Source organism: Odontesthes bonariensis, chromosome 4 (assembly GCF_027942865.1).
Source record: "Odontesthes bonariensis isolate fOdoBon6 chromosome 4, fOdoBon6.hap1, whole genome shotgun sequence".
NCBI classification, from domain to species: Eukaryota; Metazoa; Chordata; class Actinopteri; order Atheriniformes; family Atherinopsidae; genus Odontesthes; species Odontesthes bonariensis.
The window spans coordinates 13,093,140-13,116,435 of record NC_134509.1 but is presented as its reverse complement, the minus strand read 5'-3'; the positions used below and the strand labels follow the sequence as shown (position 1 = coordinate 13,116,435).

Below are 23,296 nucleotides of genomic sequence, written 5' to 3'. Positions count from 1 at the left end.
AGTTTCCATTATTGTAGCACACATAACTGGACACTAGATGGTGGTCATGTCCCATTTTGGAAACTTCCTTCCTTAGATGAGAGTGATTATCATTTGTTTTTTATTTCAGGTTTGGATTCACTTTGTGCCCCATTCCTCTATTTGAACTTCAACAACGAAGGCAAGGATTTCAGTTTGTACTTTTCAAATAGCTTACCGCCATCACGGCGGAATGTTTTTATCCTTGTCTTGCTTTTTTTTTTTTTTTCTCCTTCCTTTCATCTTAATGTTGTACTCTTCACAGCCTTGGCCTACGCCTGCATGTCTGCCTTCATCCCCAAGTACCTGTACAACTTTTTCTTAAAAGACAACTCTCATGTCATCCAAGGTAAGCCATACAAGGATACGAATTTGTTTTCTAATGAGAAACTGTCTGAATAAAAAGCCATTTTTAACTGTAGCCACCCAGTGTTTTTTCAAGTTCATGTAGTCAACTGCCACTGCAAGCTGTGTAATACATGTTTAACGTGGTCAGAGACTTCAGTTAAGTTTAAAAAAATCCCCAACATTTTCAGTGGCCGTCGCAGTGCATCAGGCTGTCCGCTCAATATTGTGACCATTTTGGCTACATGTTGCGTCTGAGCTCTGCATACTAATTTCAGTCATCTTAATGGAGTTTGCAGCTGAGCCACATCATTCAGAGATAGGGAAACAAATGAAACCGCGAATGCCTGCAGAGAAACGTCACAACCAATTCTTACGTGACTGATAAACAGCTGCACCATACACCTCTCCAACTCTGTGGGGAATGCGACTGTTATCATCTTTCCACGGCTAGATGCCCCGGAGTGGTCGCTAATGTTGATCTGTTTGGTCACGGCTCCGTTTCTGACCTCCAGTGTGAATAATGGAAGTTAATTCACCATTTTCAGAAGTTGGTTTCAATGGTTGCACAGTTGGTCAGCAGTGTGATATTTTGGCGTAATAAACTATAAAGCATAATTTGCTACGTAAGTGTATGTGCATTTTGATATTTTTTGTGTATGTTTGGTTCATCTGTTGCACTGTCCAAAAGGTTTCTTTTTTTTTCCTTTTTGGACTTTAGTGTGGGTTAGGTGATACATTTTGTTTTGACCTTTTGCTGTTTTGCTTTTGTTTCAGAGTACTTGACTGTCTTCTCCCAAATGATTGCCTTCCATGACCCAGAGCTAAGCAACCATCTAAATGAGATTGGCTTCATCCCAGATGTAAGTTAGAAATAGTGCAAGTAGCCAAACAAATGATAAGCAGCAGACCTGGATTTCAACAAATGTCAGTTTCTTTAATGTGAATTCAAAGATACATGGAAACAACTCTCACTTTCTGGCTCCTTCCATGGGCAAAGAAAATAAGCATTCATACATTTCTGCGTATATCTTTTTATTGTCAGCTACACTTTTTGTTCCACATCCTCCTTCCCAGAATCTGTGGTCACGGTCGAGTTCTCCCCGTAGTCCACGGATGATAATTTATACGGCGACTAATGTCTGCCAGGCACACTTAATGATCTGCTGGGTTTAACCTTACTTCTCTTACTTTGTGCCACATCCTCCTACCCTTCGTTTTCCTTCTTACAGCTGTGCGCAGTGTCAAGGTTAAAGCATTCGCTGCCTCTCCAGGGTTTTAAGCTGGTGTGCTGATGAATGCGTGTCATTTGTGGAGCGGCCTCTGAGACGTCACCCAATGAATTCTGGGTTCTTTATCAGAGAAGTTGAGGCTTTGAGGCTGGAGAACCCTGGAAGTCTGAATTTGCCCAATTGAAGGAAGACAAAAGGAAGAAATAAATGTTGTATGTTGCTATCGTTAAACTAAACCTTATCTTTAACAACTGAGATACTTTTAGTTTCTTGCTCGAACTGAATGTTGTTCATACTTTACCCTGATTACTTGGCACTCACTGCATGTAAATTACTACCAGCTTTGACTTGCCTTTCAAAGGAGAGTCTGTATGTCTGTTTTCATTGTTGGGTCAGAATAATACTGGCACAGTCTTTGTTGATAGAGCTTTCATGCTTGTCAGCCCAATAATTAGACATTAAGACAATAAATCCTCGTTCCTTTTTGAACTTCAGAGAATGCAGTGAACTTTTGTTGCACAGAGGCAATAAATCCATCAGCTGCAAAAGACCAGATGTCATTGCTGTATGAATGTTTTATATCTAATAAATACACACCAGTTCATAGCTAGCTTTTTGTGCAAGCATGCATAAACCACAGGTGATTTTTGGAAACAATTCAGTGTTTGAGTTCTCTTCTCAAGTAATGCAATAAGCAGTGAGTCAGTTTGCATGTAGCCAGTGGTTTAATTCAGGTCCGCTTTCAATTTGGCTTTGCTCCCTCTCCTGGGTCTGCCATTTGCACTTTCGCTAATGCAATCTGGCTGCACTCGCAGTTGTGCTGCTGAGCTTTTGCGACTGAGGATAAGACCAGCAGTGCAGTGACAGTCTCCTTCCAGCTAATCACTATTCACACAAGAGGTCCACTCAGCAGCCACCGGCTCCCTAACAATTAGCTGTCAATTAACTGGCCGAGATAAGCTGCAGTATTCCTGCTCTAAAGCTTTTGGCTGCTGAACATAACATAACCACCTTTACTGTGGCCATTTGCCTAATGGTGGAATCTGTATGAGTATGTGTGTTTTCTTTAAATTTCAATTGTTTGCATCTCCCCCTGACAAAAATAAATATGAAGAGAGTGAAGTAGGAGGGAAAAGGAGAGATGACAAGATTGGAATAGTGACATTCATTCATTGTTTGCTTTCTCTCCTTTGACCAAGACCCAAGCTGAGCTGACTGCTCTGTGTTGTTGTCGGCAGCTCAGCCATGTGTGCTGCTGCTCTCAAAGAAAATTTTGTTTCAGTCAAAAAAAATAATTGATCATTGATTTTATTTGAGCAAAGTAATTTAGTCTGACATATTGAAAATTCCACATGGATGAATGCGATAGAGTACCCAGCCTAATTCTTTTCTTTGTCTCCTCACAGCTTTATGCTATTCCCTGGTTCCTCACTATGTTTACACGTAAGTAGCCTTTTTTTTTCTGTGTCTTTTCACCCCGCGTCACTTAAAGTTTCAAAGAAAGAGAAAGAAACGGTCCCTGTTTGTATCGAAAACTTTCAGCTGGGAATCAAACCGGGAACCCTCTTGCTGTGAGGCGACAGTTCTAACCACTACACCAGAATACCTGATTGCATTGTCCAGTTAGTTTTACATACATAACCAACGCATGTTGAAGCTCATTACAAGATTTTTGCAGTAACATTTAGAGGATACGATATAAATAAATTGTGTCTTGGTCACAAAGTATGATATGGCCAACAAAATCAATTCCAGGTGCTCAACATCTGGTCATCATTACAAGGTCTTAATATTAGAAAAAATACAACCTCAGATGACCGACAACACATAAGGTTACATGTCATTATTTAGCAAAACGAAGTGTGTGTAAAAACTAAGTCCTCCCTTACCTGTGCATAATGAAGGCCTCCAAAACATCAATGAACTAAAGCTGAATAGGATGGGACCAAAAAGCAGAACACAGATTCATGTTGGGTAGATGTTGGTTTATTACAAAATAGGCTTCAAGTTCCATAATGCCAGTATACTTCTTCCAAGCTGGCAGGCAGAAAGGTGGACAGACAGGCTGCAGACTGAGCGATGACAGGCTGGACTAACTGATCAGCTCACAGTGGAATCCTGAAAACAGGGAGGACTTGGTCAATTAGACAGGCTGAACACAGAAAGGCAAAAGGTCAGAACTTCTTGAACTTGAATTGTTCATGGCAGTTGTTACCAGGCTGGCATAAACAGCAATCTGGTGATAAGTGGAGAGAAGACCGGAGTTGATTTTCTGCAGATTGATGAGAATTGCCAGAGTGCTGGAAATGATGACCACAGCCCAAGAAAAGGGATCAGGAAGCAAACAAAGGAATAAAGACAAACAAAGGACCAGAAGCATATCACAGAAAACAGCTTCAAAATAGTGTTGCTAAAGGTAGTTCGAGAAGCTATTAAATCATGTTGTGTACTTACTACTTACTTTTACATACCTACATTGTTTTATCGAAGGATTTGAATGTAAGTGTGTATTTGTGTGTGCATGCAGTTAGTCAGTTCAGTTGATGCCCCCATTACACTTTTGTTTCTTCACATGCGCTTTAAAGGGTTCCCGCTGTTATGTTTTGTTAAAGAGAGCCACATCATACAGTGCAACTGCTTGAATGTCTTTGCGCTCTTTCTTTTTAAATATCGACAGTTACAGCTACATTAGTAATACACCAGTCTTCAGACTCCTACAGCTGTTAGATTAATTAGAGCCACACTGGTCTGGAAATTCTCGAAGCAGTGATCTTTCTGAACCCTGCGCTTGGCAGCGGAATATTTCATTCTTCAATTAATCACACACATGTGCACTCTCACAGAGACTACTTGAGTGATAGAGCGTGTGGGTTGTTAGCATTTTAACCTTTTATGTTCCCATGGCTTTGTGTGAGCCCAGTGTTCAGGTCTGCCCTTCTGACTGCTAATGCCCCCTTTCCAATATGACACAAGGTTGGAGGGTCATCTTCCATCCACATACAGACTAACTGCCTGTCACTCACACGCAGCAGTCTACTCAGCTGACTGCTAATGTGGTGGGGACCTTCTGAGGCACTCTGTCAGCACTCTGACCACTGGGACATTCTGCCCACACACATGCGCCTACTGCTTAGTTTAACAGACCTGTAGATGATATAAACAGATGGACAATAGTGGTTCTCATACATGCATGTCACCTTAATAATACTGAAAACACTATGCTTGAGTTGATAGCTGCAGTGGGACAGTAGGATGTGGTTTTATTTGGAGCTCATCAGCCTGCTTATGTTCTTCCTGTCATTTTTTCACAACACCACCCACCTAAACGCATTTTCCCAGCTGCCTCCTCCACATCACATAAGCTTCCAGGCAACTATGCCAATGTGCAGTTTTGCAGAGTGAGCTTCCCATTTCAAGCCATAGAACCATTTTAAGTAAATGCAATGTGGAAATGCAAAACATTCTCTTAATATACACAATGATCCTCCACTTCTCATTGTGTGCATGTTGTTTGCGATTGTCTCACTTGCAGGATCCCATTGTGAATCTTTTGGGGATTTGTCTTTTCAAGCCTTCATGTACCACTCATGTTATAACACATTCCCTTTTTTTTGTTTGTTTCTGTACCCACCATACAGATGTTTTTCCACTGCACAAGATCTTCCACCTGTGGGACACACTGCTGCTGGGTAACTCCTCATTCCCCTTCTGTATTGGCGTTGCCATATTGCAGCAGCTCCGGGATCGTCTCTTGGCTAATGGTTTCAACGAATGCATCCTCCTCTTCTCTGATCTGCCAGGTAAGAACAGGTTATGTACATTTTCATTGGTTTGATGATTAACAAAATCCCCAAACTGTAGTGATTTGCATCCCTAGATTGAAAGTGACGAATGTAAATGATAACAAAAAAGACTGAACATGAATTATTGGCAGCTTTCAATGAGCTTGTTTGCTTTTTGTTCAAAAAGCTTGTTGAGAGAAGTCTGCAATTGTTGTCTGAGATTGTGGCAGAAAACCTAAACATGTCAACAACAAAGCCCCTTCTTCAGGGCTGTGATTCACTCCAACTGGAGCCACAGTGGTGTGGGTGTGCTCATGTGATTTAAGCCAAGAGTTAGCATGGCAGTGTGAGCTTAGCAGGCTACCAAAGGCAATCATTGGCTTGGCTAATTAAAAGATTTTAAAAGCTACACAAACACAGGACAGTGATGTGGTAAGAAATGGAACTAGCATAGATGTAAGAATAGGAATATGTAATGCGTATTATCAGCTATGAGAAATGCGTATTGCCATATCTTGTACCTGCATGCACTTTTTACTGCCACATTCACACTTACAAATGATGAGAGGCTTTCCAAATTATACTTTTGTAATGCCTCGTTATGCCTCCTAAGTGGCATGTCATTGTAATGCAAAAGTGAGATGGGAGAGAGAGGAGATGGGACGTCAAATACTGAAATCTGCAATATGTTTGTTAATCCTCAGACATTTCAGTGCATTAGAGAGCTCAGAAATCAAGAAGGGAGTCAGTGGGTTGACTCTGTTCATACAAGGTTGAGGGAGTAGCTTGCTTATTGACTTCCAGTCATTGTTTACTTTTTAAAAGATCTGCTTCACATCAGTTTTTAAAGTGGACAGTGGCACCTGGAGATTTTCTGTTTTTGTCATCTGTATATGACACATAGTAAAAACACATCTTGAAGCTGTTCCTCTACTACACAACCTACTTTATTTGCTCCAAACCCAGGAATGGATTTCACTTTAAAGATGTGCATTTCTGTGAAGCAACATTTCTAAAGTTTACCTCAATTATCTTGACAATGAGATAGAAACGTGTGTCTTTTAATATGTAGGCTACTCACGTAAGTGATGCTTTTGACTCACACAAAACTATTACTTCTACAAAGTATCACCATGCTAACCTTTCAAGATCAGCATTGATAGTATATTTTTTGTGTGTACTTAATTCCTTTGGCTCAAACAGTTTTCTATAAAACTGTTCTTTCAAATACTGCCAAGTTCCTTTCTTTTACTCAAAGGTAGAATGACTTTGGGATTCTTGAACAATAGATGGGGACAATTTATCCAAACGGACGCTGAAATGCTGTGAAATAAGCTTCACCTCCCGCCTGACTTTAGTGTTGCCATACTTTACTGTGTTTTACTGTCCAAGTCCAACAGATTGATGAGATTGGGTCAAGAGGCAAACAGAGATCCAGTTTTCCTTATAAAGGTAAAATATGTGGGCCTCGAGCTGCAGTCAGTTTCTTTGGCAAGAGCAACTGCTTCTACCAGCTTGCTTCTGTATATCACTGCCAGCCTCATTTTCACAGCTTGTGTATACCTGGATGGTTACTGTGTAGCATTTGGAACTGTTCCTAAACTATATTAGGGATAAATTCTGGGCTGTAGAATGACCTCAAATAGGACATGTTTACTTAAGCTTCCAGCCGTGCTTTCGTTCATACTCAGGATAGTCTTATACAACTTGTTACAGACAGCCTGCTAAATTTAGTGCCAACCAGTTCGGCACAATATTTATCACCTCTAAGACAGGAAAGGTCTTACTACTTCGTGCTTACTGGCCTTTTATAGTTACACTAGCAGTGCAGCTGTGGAGATACTGATGTCAGTCTGTTGGTAACACTGTTCCAGACTGGAACATCAACAACAGTTGATGGATTGACATTAAATTCCTAGATTTTCATATATTTAAACCCCCTTGCTGAGGTAATTTCCTAAAGTTTCTGCCAGCATTACTATCAGCTAAAATGTCCCTTTTTTTTCAAAACTTTAATTATAACCAAATGCCTATATACCATGTTTAGTGAAAACTAGGATTATTACCAATCGACAATACTATAAACTGAATGAATATAGTAGATGTAGCCACAGTGACATTGACTATTGTTTGGACGTTTCTTGAAGAGTTTGGCATTTTAACCCTCACCATATTGTTTTTTAGAAACTGGATGCGGTAGATCTAATTTCAAATCTGCAGATACTGTGCACACTCCGGCTGTATTGTAGCCTAGCAAGCCAGACCCGTACAGCAAAAAGCTGTACAGGTGCCCCGGAGCAAATTCCATTTGCGGCCGCTAGGGGCGTCTAGATTTCTAGGCTAGCTGTATTGACCTGTCAGTCACAAAGCTGCTCTGTCCCACTGCATACGCTGCTTCATTGTCAAATTTATTCTAAAACGGTCTCCATTTTACAGAGTGAATAGTCGTATTGAAGAATGATTGTACCTTGTGAGGAAGACCCTAAATTCAATGCCAAAATGTTTACTGATGTGATAAATCGATTGAGAAACCAGGTAATTTTCTCAGACTTCTGTGGACTAATTCCGGCTGTCCGGAAAGAGGCATTCAAGTTGAAGGCATCTCTGCATTGGTTTTATTTTTCAGATTTGAAAGCTATCGGCATCTTTTAGATACATTTTATTTGCTATAATGCTGCTGCTACAGATTTATTCATTGAAAAACTGCAAAAGTGTCTTGAATGTATCACAAGGAAAACTATCACACATTCAAGTTCCAGACTTCAAAGTGGAGATTTGTACATTTATGAATCATAACAAGTGCCTGGTGGTCTTCACTGGGGTCCATCGTGGATTGACAGTTGGACTGAAGTTTACAGCTCTTACGTCAGACTTCAGGCTACACACACAAACACACACACATGCTGTATATATTGGTGTGTTAGCAAATAAGTTACTGCTGAAGAGTTTTTTTTATATGAAATCATAAGCCCTTATCAAAATATGAACGCTTGTCATGTTTCCAGATCAGCTCTCTCTTATTTCAGTCTAACGGGAAACCCGTTGACATGTTGAAACTGTTGGACATTTACGATGGGGTTTATTTTCAAGATTGCTGATAGATTACGGTGCATAGGTGTGCATTTTGGTACTTATGAAATAAGCTTTGTGTCCCTCTGTCAACTCTACCTTTCTGCATTTCTGCATTTATGACTGCATTTATAGCAGTCAAATATTTTGATTGAGAAAATAACAACTTTGAAGGATATGCGGTGTAATCAGTGCATAGATATTCAAAGCGAACATGCTTTTTTGTGTGCATTATTGTATGAATACATTGTGAAAGTTTCTAATAGGGCTTCTCTTCCTTACCACATTCATGTTTGCGAACACACACAAACACATTCGCATAGTGAGTTATGGTAGAAATCCTGTGATTTGTGGTCTGCACCTGCTCCTTTCTGCCATCAGATGGGCAGAATTGATGTTCTTATACAACTGAATCTCACATTGATTAGTTTCAGAGCCGGCTGCACGCGTATCACATGTCTGTGACTACAGGAGCTATGGATATGGAGTCAGAAAAAAAGCTGGCTGGACATTACAAAAGAAGACAAAAAGATTATATCTAGTTCTCCATGCGGCACATATAGAAGGACAATTCGCATAAAAGAAAGTAATTTGTTGATACAGTGTTTCTTATTTCTTTCTCCTAAAAAAGGTAGAATTAAGAATACTGAATCAAGGATAAATGGAATTTTAATGTGCATATCTTAATCCTTAAAGATTTCCTTCAGCAGACGTGTTTGAGACTGTCTCCATGCTCTGAGCCATGGGGGTCACACTTTAATGTGCTTAAGCTCTGAGTGAGGTGGTTATGAGTGGGACTATTAAAGATCGTGTCTCTCTTTAAGTTACGTACATGTTTTGTGACCATTTTATCACACATATTTATTATTTAATATACAGTGATCTGTACTTCACTCATCTGCCCTGTAAAGTTCTAATGTGAAATGTTTTAAACCTTAACACAACAACTTGCTTTATTAAGATACAGAGCGTTGATGTTCTTAATAGAGCACACAGCCCCTCTCCTTCTCCTTGCCTCATGTTTCCTGTAAATAAAGACTTTGCTCTGGGAGCCACCATGGATGCAATTCTTGGTTTGAGAAAGCATAGTTCTAGCATTTTCCTCCACTCTAGTAACCTTCCTTTTTCCTGTGAAAAAGACTTTCTAGAAAGATCAGATTCCGTAAAATCAGATACCATATACTGCTAGTCTGTTTTTATCTACATTTGGGGATTTTTTTGGGCAGTTTTTTGTTCTCCAGGTTAGGTTTCCCTTTTGGTTTCTGCTCAGTTTGTTTTGGAGTTGAAGTATGCCGCTCTAGTGTGATACCCAGGGATTTCAGTTGCACATTTCACCTTTAATACCAAGTTAAGGCTTCAGCTGAAGAAGTTGCCCAGGCTACACAGACAATATGATTTGAAACATATGTTCATTGTGCATCATATTCAGTTTCGAAACATGATTGCGATTCGTCTGCCTTGTAAATAAATGCGTTAATGCTATCACAGCACCATTATGTGAAATCTTAGTATGATTATAACAAATTTAGACAGCAAAAACATTTGATCTAACTGAAACTTGTAATCCCTTGAGCTGTAAAGTCTTATTGATCTAGGTAGATCTAAAAGGTAGCTATGTTACTTGTACTGCAGGCTCAGTCAATATAAGCAGTTATTACTGGTGAAACAAGCTTTCACTCCTAAAAATACACAGTATGGTGTCTCTGTTAGTATAATTAGTCTGGTGTAAATGTATAATAGATGTAAAATTTCCAGAGTTATGATATCCCACATACTGCTTTTACAGTGTATTTATCCCAAAATAAGACCAATAAGACAGTGGCTTGATATGAGATCACAAACCTCTGTTAGATCTGGAGTTTCCTGCAGTAAGTGTGAAAAAGAAAAAAGTCTATCCCCATCTTTTCCTGTCTGCTGCTGTCAAGTCGAAGTTAACAATCAAGAGAATACTGGAGGACAGTGACTACTTAATTAATTAGACATCCTCCTTTTTGTCCCTTATTCTATGGAGTAAATGGTGTCAGTGACAGTAATTCTCAGAGACAAGCCTCCTGCATAGACGTCTAGGAAGTCTAGAGTTATTATATTCCAATCAAGAGGAGAGGTCCAAATTTAGAAAAAAAAAAGTAATGAAGAGATTTAATACTCCAAATTCTTAATGTGTTAGTTGAGTCAGGTACGGTATATTGTTATGTTCATTATTACACGTAAAAGTCTGCTTGATTCTTCAGACGATAAAGCAAAAGCATGTAATATCTGAAAAAAAAAGTCAATCTCAATGCAACATTTTACCGTTAAGTCAGCAAAACCCTACAGGTTGTTAGCACTTGATAAGAATTTGTGATTCCTATTTGCTTATATTTGTAGCCTGAGGTAATCTGTACAATTCTCTTCTGTTTGGAGACTTTATTGATCCGCAGTGAACCAGAGATGCTCTTTGGCTGACAGGGACCATATGTTTACTGATGATGCAGCAGCATTCACCTTCACGGGACATTAGCATCTGCTTTAACAAGAGGGGATGGGCACAGAACTGATGAGCTCTAGTTATAAATGTTTAACTTTGAGAAAAACAGCCATGGGTTGCCGAAACTGCTTATAGCAGTGTTTTACAAACATAGACTCAGCACGAGCAGACATAGTCATAAAAAAAGTGCCATAATATATTTGGCATGCTGCCATATTTTGATTATAATTTAGGATTAGGTTTCAAGTCTGATGTTTATCTAATGTAAATCAGTGCCCAAAGAAAAAAGGAAAAACACACATTTGATTCCCGTTACAAGCAGCCAACATCGAGAAAGCCTGGGTCCACTGTTGTGACGAATGTTTATTGAGTTGAGACCATGAGGATATTTTGAAGGCTGTCAAAGAAATAACTACCCATATTGTAGTAATTTTGAAATTTGATAAGACCGTTAACTTCAATCTGCTGCTGTATGTTTTAAATTTTCTCCATTCCATGTCAACTCACCTAAACTGCCCAGTTCACATCATAGATTGTCCTGAGTAATATCTGACACCTGCACATGACACTTGTAATAACTACTCACTGACTTCTGCACTACTAATTTTGTAATTCTTTTGAGACTTCAGGATGGACTAATTTGTACGAAAATCCACATATTCCTTGAATGATTTGCAGCTAAATAGTTACTGCTAAATATTTTCCATTAATTTGATTGATTGACCATGAGATTGGCATTCATTCATTCTTGATCTAAACGCTATGTCATTAAACTGACTAAAGTTCTTCAAGAACTCCAAGACATGTAATAAGAAAAGATAAAGAACATGTCATTCTGTTCATCCAAACGGACTCATGGGAACTTTTTTGAAGTGCAGCAGGACTTTCCTTTGTTGTTTCGATTCCCAGCAATGCTGAGCCGCTTTTGTTATTGTCGGTTTGTTTACATTTAGTTTTATTTCCCCCTTTTTTTTTCAGAAACCATGCCGAACTGTTGTGTTTGGGGGAATGTTATAGGTTCAAAGTTGGCTGGCTGCTCATTGTTACGTTGTGCTGTCTGAGATTGGAGAACAGCCGTGAGCGTAGTCTGATTGGTGGAGAGACAGCTTTTTAACAGCATTTTCAATTAGGAAAAATAGATTAAGCCATCACATTTGTTTTTACTTGCCTGAACGGATAACTGCACGCAAAGTTACACTTTCTCAAACACTAGGTTTATTTCCGTCAAGCAGGCGGTCAACGAGTAAAGTGGAGCCCTCAATAGATAAATTATTAATCCACCATTGACTTCCATTGATGACCAATGACTGTCCAAATTAAATTCAAGTCACTAAGCCTCATCTACAGAGTGACATCTTGAACTGTACAGAACCAATTATAGTAAATCACACGTGACCATGCTACTGCTGGACCACTGCAGTCCTCTAGAAACATTGCCTGGTAATTTTTGCCTCTTTAGCTGCTCTCGTTGCTGTTTGTCCTTTAACACCTAATACTTTGAAAAGGGTTTCTCACTGCATTTAACCTTGAATTTTTGTATCTCAGTTAAAGGAGAGACACAAAATTGGTCTAACTTTGGATTGAAAGCATGTGCCAAATGAGTCAAAGAAAATTCAGCTTGAGCTTAGAACACTCAAAATGGTGTTGAATTTAGATTTTTTTAGATGGTTAAATGATTAAAACATGCATGTTAAGTTAATTTGTGTCTCTAAAATTGTCCTTAGGAGTGAGTGTGAGCGTGTATGGTTGTTTGTCTCGTTTGTCTCTGTGTGGCCCTGTGATGGACTGGCGGCCTGTCCAGGGTGTACCCTGCCTCTCGCCCATTGACCGCTGGGATAGGCTCCAGCCCCCCCGCGACCTGACCGACAGATTCAGCGGTATAGAAAATGGATGGATGGTTAAATGATTAAATGATAATCAAGACATGGAACAAACTATATCATCCATTGTGTATCCAAAAGACCATTCGTTAGCTCCAGATGTTTCATATTTAGCTGCTTTCCTTTTCTGTTCCCGTTGCTTCTGTGCGTCATATGGAGCGCAATCACTACATCATGCAGCCATATCTTGCTGGATCAAGCTCTACATGATATATTTTTTTCTGCCTTCAGTTTAGTTTCCGTTTAGGTCACATGACCGTGAGCACACTTTTGTTGATGAGCTGCATTTTCCAGGCTAATTGGGCCCCAAGAAGATTTACGCCAATCATGTTATTTGTATGAGCTTGTTCTTTCTAAAGCTCTTAGAGAGAACTTGCTTGTTTGTGGTAAAGTATTATTATTATCTATTGATGTATTCTAGCAGGAATGGTAATGCTGTAAATCTTTTAAGTCATATGAGAGTTCCGAGAAATGGGAATCATTGGAGATCACTTGAGATTAGCTAAGGTAATGGTGGAGTAAAAACAGTAATTACTATGTGGAAGTTTCCAAGAACAGGCATACAATCACAACATAAATAATTCAACAATTCATCAAGTAACCCCTGTGATTCTGTGGAGCTACAGCATACATAGTTAGCAACATACAGATCTGGCTGGAAGTTTACATACAGTCCTCATAGACATGGATGCAATGGGCTCGTGGGTCTGCCAGTGATTTCTTTTGATTGCACTTTTTTGTCAAATACACATCTTTAACAGGAGAAAATGAAGAATGTTGTGCCAATGTTTGAATTTTTGTGGGGGGGGGGGTTCTGACGATAAATAGAAACACTGGCCAAAGTTTATCATAAAAATACTTAAAAATGCATCTCTAAAATTTGGTCGAAGCTCTTTTAGCAAGTTGCACCTTGACCAGACACTCCCGTTTGTCATCAACAAGCTTCTGGCTGAATTCTGGTTTGATTTTTCACAGAATTGGTTTGATTAAACTTGCTCCTTTCCTGTCACAGACTAAACTTTCAAGCACGGTCCACACATTTCTTGGCAGCTAGGAGACCAGGACTTTTGGAATCCCATTCCTAAGCTTAACATTAGCCCATTCTGCAACCAGCTTTGATGTGTTTGAGGATCCGTTGTCTTATTAAAACACCTGTCTGAAGATCAGCAAAATGACTACCAGAGCATGATGCTGCAAACACCCTTTTGGTTAACAGCTGGTACAGGGCTTATTTGGTTGAATGCCACAATGTCACTTCTCTATCATCCCTCGGATCTTTGCAATTGAATAACTCTTTATCTCATCTAACCACAAAACTTTCCTCCAGAGGCTTTTTTCTCTGTCCATGTGGTCACCTGCAAACTATGACTCAAGTTTGCAGGTGACCCCATTGGACATTGAAGGTGCTCTTTCGGAGCCGGAGCTGTTTATTTTAGGTCTTCAGCATTGTGTCGTAAAGTGGTAAAACCTGCTTGACTGAAGACAGTGACACTAGAGTTCCAGCAGCTTTCAGCTAATGGCACATCTGGGTCTAGATGGTTCAAATCCAGTCTGAACCCATTTCCGCTCAGGTGAGGGTGAGGTCTTACTCCAGACTTTGGCAAAGTGGCTCCATCTCTGGGCAGCTTCTGCTTACATGCAGTTGATTGAACTAATGATCTTGATCGGAAACCGCTCATCCCTGATCTGTGTAAATGAATGGTCTTCTTTGTCAGATGTATACTGAGCTCTTTGTACTTCATCACTGTACTGTGTGTAGGTCAACTCAACAAATGCTGTCAAACATTATTTTCATGTTGCTACAAAGAAGCTACCAGCAATAGTCTATCATTGTCACTAACTGAAAATCTAGATCAAAAGGGATTTTCAAACATTGTACTACAACAGTGTATTGATTTTAACTTACTGAAGTTTCTTAGCCTAGAAATCTAAACGCCCCTAGCGACCGCAAATTGAATTTGCTCCCGGGCGCAGTCTAGTCAGTTGTGGTCGTTTTGCAAGGCTGTAAATCGAAACTTAATCAGGCCAATCAAATCGTGAGGAGCGGGGTCGGAGGCCGGGCTACCTAGTGACGACAGAGGTGCGACGTTTCAGTGTGTAGTTCCAGAGAGAGGTAAACAATGGCTGCGATTAGGCTTTGGCAGCGACTCTAGAAGATTTAAATATACATTTTTCTTTGCGAGACGAACAGATAACTGCACTTAAGTTTTTCTTGGAAAAAAAGGGACGTTTTCGGAGTTAATATTCTTTCCTCTCTGACATTAGACTACACTCCACCATGTACTTTCCGTCGCGCTGACTACGTAATCCTTCTTCATCGCTCTGATTGGTTGTTGCGCCATCCTATTGCATGGCGTTGAGTGCAGAGGCAACTTAACAGACAACCGTTTATCCCGCCCACACTGCTATCCAGTTTCACTAGACCCCTGTACAGCTTTTTGCTGTAGGGGTCTGGCTTGCTAGGCTAGAAGTTTCTCATATTGCGAGTGCATCAATTCCACAAGTCCCTAAATTGCATTTAACTCATCCAGTTATTCTATTTGAGGCCCACACTTAGCACCTATACATAATTACTATAATATAATTTAGTATGACATAGAAGAGAAATTGGTTCTTAACAGAGCTGGCTGTCTTTGTATACCCAGCTGAGCCCAGAGCTTGTTAAAGCAGCCATCAATCTCCTTTTCCTCCTTTCTGCCTATTTTAGCAGGAGGAGTGATTGTATGCAGCATTAATGGCTCAAGGGGGGCAAATGCCTTTCCCTGAACTGCTTCAAACCTGTTTTAGACCACAGGTGTGGTTTTTCACTAGAATGAACCTTGTAACTGAATTTGTCAGGTCCTAGCCCTAGAGAGCTGACGATCCTGTAACCTTGACACTGCGGTGGACCAGAGGGAACACACATGATACATTTTCTGTGTAACTTCACTTGAGCCCGGGCCAGGTGCAGGTCATACCAAAGAGCACTCATTAGCCAGACTTACTTACTAGCCATTAAAATGAAAATGAATAACAAAGGGTGTCAGAGTGAAAGATTGTGGAGGGAAAGAATTCCTAATTTACCCAAATCCTTGGCTAATCCAGTGAGTCTCTGTTCCCTAATCCTCTCCATTTTCAGTCCGAGAAACAGGATGAGAAGGGATTCTGCTGCAGAGGCATTCGGGGAGCAGAAAAATTTTGCTTTAGTTTACACTAAAAATGTATCTACAACTTATAATGCAAGAGCTCAAATGAGAGATGGCAATTAAACAATAAACATTTATTACCTTTTAAAAGCCACTGCCGGTACTTGATAACTACTTAAGACGATTGATAGCAGCAAAATACCAAAGTTAAGCTGCCCACTTCTGCAATTAAGCCTCCCACGTTGAATTTACATAGCAGTAATGCTTTAGAGTCGGAGTCAACGGAGGAAATACATTTATTTTTGTTTTATCTGAAGTATCTCGACTACTTATGACAGGCTTTATGGCACATAGTATATGCCTGTTTCTTAAATCAACGAGGTGAACAACACAAACATCTGTTGTTTCTTTGTAATGTGGCTCATTGGATGCACGTTAGCATTTCTTCTCCTAATATTGTGTGAATTTTCTATGACGGAACTAGTTTTGGTCACATGTTGGGAGGCAGCTCCAACATGTTTAGCTGACAATTTCATAATTATGCCTCGACTCTTTTGTTGCACAGAAATCGACATTGAACGCTGTGTTCGTGAGTCCATCAACCTTTTCCGCTGGACTCCAAAGAGTGCTACATATCGACAGCATGCTCAGCCAGCAAAGGTCACTGGGGACAATGGCTTTGGGAAAACAGCAACATACTTCTCTTCCGACTACCAAAGCATGTCCAAAACAGACTTGGTAAGTTTTGCTCTTCTCACCCACCCTGCTTGCTCTTTACATTACAGCTCAGTTAAGCCTGGTTTATAGTCGGTAACGCAAGACGCAACGCAAGACGCAATGCAAGCCCTTGCGCGGTTGCAAGCCCCCCCTTGCGTGCTTGCGTGTGTCACCTCAATTTTCTAAACTTTACGCAAGACGCAAGCACAAGCCACTGGCTGTGTTCGAAACCGCCTACTACTTGAAAACGGCATACTCATCGATCTGACAGTATGCAGAGCGTTTACACACAGTGCACTTCACTCCTGCCCGAGCCCAAATCAGCCAGCCTGAAAAGCTGATTTCCCTTAAGCTATAAACTCTGTAAATATATAACTTTAGCAACATTTGAAACATTTTCAGGCGAGAAAGTAGTCGTTTAGACCCCCAAGGTGTTGAAAATCTGACAAAATACCGGCTATTTACAAGAAGAAGAAGCATGAATCCACTCGAAGAGGTCCTGGCGGTGAATTTGCTTTCATCATAGTAGGCTTGTCATTGAAAAAACCCGCTACTCCACCTACTGTCCTGGCGGTGAATCGCCACGCAGCACACGCAAGCGCCGACAAAGCAAAATGAAGTATAAACGTCTCGAGCCATTAACATACGCGCAAGACGCAAGCGCAAGGGCAGTTAAAAGAAGTATAACTCAGCCTTAAGACGGTAATGGTCTGATAATAAAGATGTGATAATTAGGAAAAATACTATGTAATTACCAAAAGGACATCCAGGCTGTAGCTGGCATTAACAATAGATAGATTGGGTATTGACAGTTGGGAATTTAAAGTTACACGATAAACAGCCAAAAGTCAAGGATAGTAATGAGGAAACTAATGTAAAGATGACAACAAGGTAAAACTGTTTGTCTCTTACCAAACAGTTTTACCTTGTTGTCATCTTTACATTTGTTTCCTCATTTCCTCTCAGTAGTGATAATTTAGTGGTATAATTACTTGCTCTGAGTAAGATGATTATATCAGTGCAATACTTTGATTAAAAGTTGGAATATGGTCACATGCATGAACCAAATAGTAATGTCATGATATAGAGTGATGTTTTCCAAATATTTTAGGTTACAGTCAGCCCACCTGCAATGTAAAAAAAGTTAAAACTGGTAGTTACCATATTATAATGATGAACTGCATCCCTTTCAGCCAAACAAACGTTTGTCTCAACGTGATGCTGTAGAAACTGGCTGGTTGTTTTGCTGCAAGCTGTGACCTGGAAACACAAGTTCTTAGTGATAGCCGTGAATCTGTGCTGAAAATCCGACAAACTACCCGTTTACGTTTCATTTCATGGTAAAATTACATTACAGCCAACATTAAGAAGTGATCATTAACTTTTGATACAAATCAAAACCTGATTTTAATGGAAAACATTTAAATAAATGAATACACAAACCCCTTTTATTGATTTAAATGTATCATAAATCCGTCAATGGCCTGATTCTAAAGATTAAAAAGGTGGTTGTGACTTGCTATAGATCCTCCACAGAGTCAAAATGAGATTGAAATAAGAGTTTTGTTGTTTGCATTGTGAAAACACTTATGTACACAACTTTTATTTGAGCTTGTACAGAGATGCTGAGTCAGTTGCATCATCAAATGTGACATGAAAAGTCTGAAATACAATGGGATTTTATAGGTTATGTGCCAGACTTTCATAAAGGAAGTAATTTTGAAGCACCATTTTCTCCAGCCTTTTTAAAATATATCTGTGTAAACTTACGTAAACTATGCAACATTTATTGACTGTATCAAACTCTTGTGTGAAAAAAATGTATTGTGTCTAGCATCTAGACACAATACATTTGTGTATTGTGTCTAGATGCTAGACACCCCCCCAAGGTATGGTGATGCACCAGATATAGAGAAAAATGATTAGACGATCCTGAACTTATTTTACTTTGAGATAAATCTGTGAAAATTCAGTTTGCAATGCGATAGTTACAGGTTTTAAATATGACTATCAGATTACAACACATTTCAATTCTGTTAATACTTGAAATGTAAGAGTGTCAAATGTTGTGTTTCTCCTCTGATGCCACCCATACAAGTCTGTATGTGTATGTGCTGGTGCTTCCTTGTGAAGCCATTCATGTACGTATTTTTGTTCATTTAGTTCAGAGCTAACAAATTGTTTCCACCTCCACTCTATCTGTTCTCTACAAAGACTTACCCAGCTGCTCTCACTTAAAGCTGGAGTGAGGGACTTTTTCATCTAAATGAACATTTGTTACTTTTGAATCAGATGTATTCACAGCACAGTGAGAGCAAGTGTCTTCTTAATATGCAAGCTTTTTCTGATGAATAGTCGTTTTCCAGAATTAACTAAATGCTTTATACATAACACTCCATAACAGTTCCACAAAGCTGCCAGAATTATTGAAAAATGCATCCAAATCAAAGTGTCTTAGCATAAATAGTCTAACACTTCCATTTCATATAGCATATTTAAATACCTTTGGAAAAATCTGTGTAAAACTTTACTTGAGCACTTGGTCAGCTATCAGGCGGGGTGGGTGGGGTGGGGGGGGGGGGGGGGGGGGGGTGGGGGGGGGGTTGGGGGGTTCTCAATTTGTTTTAGGGGTTTGTCGGGGATGGGTGTGTCAGGCCAATATTTTCAAACCTTGTTTGATATATACTTAAAGCTGCGGTCGGCAACTTTTTTTTAGTCATATTAGCTTGAACTGTCATGGGATTCTGGAAGTAGAATATTAAATAGGCTGTTTAGGAAAAATAACGAAATTTGTAGCTCCCTCTGAAGCCTGTAATCATGCTTGCAAAAACCGAGCGCTCCCGGCTGTTTTTAACCAATCAAGTTAGGGTGGAGGAATCCTACCTGTCAATCACAGCTTGTGCACACGCTGCTGAGCGTGAGTCTGCCCCAGGCTTGTGTGCGCTCACACTGGTGTGAACTCACGTGCACAACCTCGTCCACAGAGGGGGAAGGGTTTGGGGGGCGAGGGGAGGGACCTGAAAGTTGTATCAGTTCGAATTTTCCGACTTTAGACTCGCAATTTTGAAAACCTGCCGACTGCAGCTTTAAGTCCACGTTTATGCGGCTGTTTGTACAATTAAAATGAAGCGCATTGCAAGAGAGTGCTCAACAAACGAGTGTAAAAGTGATTACGCTTTGGTATGTGGGTTTCTTGTTGATGTCACGCTGTCACACAGACGTTTTGCCTTTGTTCAGATGTTGTGGCAGAACCCAGTTTGCCTTTCACACCTGAATGCATCACATCCAGAAAGCTCACAAACCCTCGTGTCAGCCCTGTCTGCTGTGTGCCCAGGTGATTGGTGTAATCTTTTTTTTTTCTTCAAGCCGAGGCTCATTTGTGTGGACGGTGGCATTGATCCATATAGGTGCTCTTGATCTCTTCTGAAAACATACAGCAGGGTCGCACTGTGGGAAATTGTCACTCTTATAGCTGAAGCTACCACAGAGATGAAACAATTGCAAACCCACAAAGCAGTTGTGATGTTCTGATGTATGAAATTATCCTTTTGATGAGAATTGAATGCAACTAATGGACTAACGTGACACACATTATTTTAAAGAAATATCTGTCATGAAAAAATTCCAGTAGGGTGCAGGAGGCCCTATCAGCAGATACTAAGGCATTCCTACGTGCAGACATTTATCTCACGGGACAGCTGTCCAGTCAGGTTGGTCTGACAGACCAAATAGGAGAAGGCAACCCTTTCTTCTCAAATACAGCAAAATGCTAAGCTTTACCTTGAATTAAAATCTCCCCATTTCATCCTTTTTGTCGACTTGAACTGTGTTCGTCTTCAATTCATTTTCGCTTGTCTCAGATTTCTTCATCACTGGAAGGTGCAGTAGTGAGAAGAATTGTACTTGTGCAGTAATACCTGTATGCAGCTAGGTGTAATAGAACTCAGAAAACAATAAACTGCATATTTGTCAGCTTCTGAATTCTATCACATGAAGAATGTGGTCTGATTTTGGGCCCCATGTTATTGTGAATGTCACAATGTGGACAGTTGGCAGTAAAATGGGCTATGGAAGACTAAATGAGTAAATGTTTGACTCCGTTACCTAACAGCTAGGAGAGTTATATTTGATTGACTATGTCAATAGAGGATCACATTGACTCTTCCATGATATGCTGCAGTATATACAGTATAATATAATCTCATACAAAACCTTAGCAAACCAACTGAAGGCTTTTTAAGTTTAGTAGATAAGAAAAAGATGTTGACTGTATTTCATCCATCTTTCAGTAACATCACAACAAAACAAAAGGTTTGTTCTGTTATTGCCTAAGGAAGTGTCTTGTCAATTATATAAAATCCCAATGTTAAGTGCCTTTATGTAGCAGTAATTATTATGTATATATTGCAGATAGAATACTGCACATACTTTCCCAATATCAAAGGCCCTCTCTCATCAGTTCTTGTTTAAGTACTTTACAAATAACTGAGTCTGCACACTTTGGGCTAGATTTACTAAACAAGCCAAAGTAGCATGTAGCTGTAAATCTTAAACGGTCAATGACTTGTTGCAACACAGAAATCGACACATAAGCATGAAGCTGTTAAGTTTTTTTTTTTTCTTCTTCTTTTTTTTACTTTTCTTTAATGCTTAAGGTTATGACAGTATACGTGAATGAGGAAGGGGTCTTTAAAGTCAAACATGTAGTCAAAAAACATTGATGAGGAAAACCTTTTGGACTAATCTAATAGCCGACTAGCTCTACTAGCTCCACTGTGCACTCCAGGGATATCTGTCAACGTCTTTTATTTCAGAAAATTAAACCAAATAAACACCAAGCTTAATAAACAGGTCTGTGTAATTCAGTTTAAGAACAGAATGGTAGTAAATCTGTCCCTTTGACGCAAGGCAAGATTACCCATGCAGCTCTAAAGCTACATTGTGTTTCGTCCAATGTAACTCAGTTATTGAAGTGCACATCTCGATTCAAATTCTCGTTGTTTTTTTTTCACCAAAAATCTAAATTAATTTTCATTATATGTATCTCCTTTTTTTTTTTTTTTTAAACTCTTAAAAAACAAAACAGGAGGTATATGGGAATTTATTTTGTTTTAAAGTCCTTCTCCGTAAAAAAAACTCGGTGTGTGCCTAAGATCACAAACCCAGTTATGCTCCTCTCTGTCAGGCTGAAGATTAGGCAGATATGGAGTTCTGCTTTTTAGCTTATGCTTTAAACTTGTTTGGTAATTGAACATTTTATTGGCTAGTTATGCCGTCATTTACCCTGCCATCAAGCTTCATATAAGCTATACATTCATATAAGCTACACACTCAAAATGTGAAGTGATCTTTTTTTTTTTCTTTGTTCTCCTTTTTTGACTGTTTTGGCAACCTTGGGCATTGTAGTCCCCGTTGGAAATCCTGCCACACTTGTTGCTCTCATTTAGACTCCTCACTGTCAGGCAGGTAAAATGCCAAAGTACCAAAAAGCCATCCACACACTGCTCACCCTGACATTTAAGTCACTATGCAGTAATTCATCAGTCCCGACCAACTAGCTGCATATTTGCCTGTCACTGCCAATGAATAGTATATTTATGTGTAAGTTTGTGTATATATTTGTGTGTGTGAATATGTGTATGTCTATGTAAATGGATTCAGACATCTCTTAGTTTCACTGACGTAAATTTGTAGAGTTTTGTTGACCAAATCATATCACCTTGTTAAAATACTATAATCACTTCCTTTCTCTCCAAATCATTATTTTTTTTCCCGGATACAGACATCAAAGTAACCCAAATAATAATAATAATAATAAAAAAGCATTCCTTGAAGGGAACCTTTCTGTTTATTTAGACAAACAAATAGGATAACTACATATATGCTAAGGAACATTGAACAAAGCATTTATCTATCAGTATTTGCTCTTCTTTTCTCTATCTACATCTTTTACCCATTGATATTGCATTTAGTTGTTGCCTGCGTGAGACCAGAGGCAATGTAATCACATCTTTTTGCCTTTCAGATTGAACCTACTGAATCCCATTTTACTTTTGCCATGCACAAGACTTTGTTTTCCACTCTCTCTGCTGGCTAAGCAGACCGGATTGTAACATTGTGTGTCCTAACTAAACAAATGTACTTGAAAGTAAGTCCTCTGTTTTTCCTCATCTTCTAAGCACTGACATGTAAAAGATGAACTGCACAGGGAGAAATACTTCATGTGGAAACGTGGTCACTGTGACTTAGAGCTGGTAACAGATTCCGGCGTTGTGGCTGCAGTTTGTAGTTGTGCTGCTTTCGGGCACTAGTAGCTTTTAAGCCCCGTTTCCACTATGCAGTCCGGTACGGGTCGGTTCAGAGCGGTTCGCTTATTTCAGTGTTTCCACTATCACGAAAGCGTACCAGTCCCATGGAACCCGTTACCATTTTTGTAACCCTTCTGCTTGGGGTACCTAGCTCACAGGACCGGTTCCAGGCTCTGCTCTCCGTTGTTGGTGAGGAGGCTGTGCAGCGGGAGCTCGATGGCGCTGTGCGAAACGAAAAAGTTTTCCAGCTGATTGCCGCAAAAATGGCAGAGAGTGGTTTCAACCGGACCGCGAGCCAGTGTCGCATTAAGCTGAAGAAGCTTGGAGGTGGTTCGAAATTATGGATACTATTT

The 23,296-nt window shown here is 39.7% G+C and overlaps 1 protein-coding gene and 1 long non-coding RNA gene across 5 annotated transcripts in view; one reads left to right on the top strand and one right to left on the bottom strand.

The window, feature by feature from the left end:
* tbck (TBC1 domain containing kinase) overlaps positions 1-23,296 on the top strand; it is a 42,903-nt gene that overhangs the window by 9,551 nt on the left and 10,056 nt on the right. For both annotated transcript variants that reach the window (XM_075463043.1, XM_075463042.1), the window contains exons 18-23: positions 110-160; positions 284-367; positions 1,141-1,226; positions 3,002-3,038; positions 5,234-5,395; positions 16,484-16,656. In XM_075463043.1, coding sequence (XP_075319158.1) covers positions 110-160; positions 284-367; positions 1,141-1,226; positions 3,002-3,038; positions 5,234-5,395; positions 16,484-16,656 — 593 coding nt within the window. The remainder of the gene's footprint in view (positions 1-109; positions 161-283; positions 368-1,140; positions 1,227-3,001; positions 3,039-5,233; positions 5,396-16,483; positions 16,657-23,296) is intronic.
* Positions 3,582-17,889, bottom strand: LOC142378497 (uncharacterized). Of its 3 annotated transcripts, none has more exons than XR_012769610.1 (4): positions 17,797-17,889; positions 15,857-15,940; positions 5,227-5,388; positions 3,582-3,713 (listed from the first exon to the last, which is right to left on the bottom strand). It is a non-coding gene; the product is annotated as an uncharacterized LOC142378497 (long non-coding RNA). The 3 variants fall into 3 exon arrangements; XR_012769611.1 differs by lacking the exon at positions 3,582-3,713 and adding an exon at positions 3,721-3,895; XR_012769612.1 differs by lacking the exon at positions 15,857-15,940.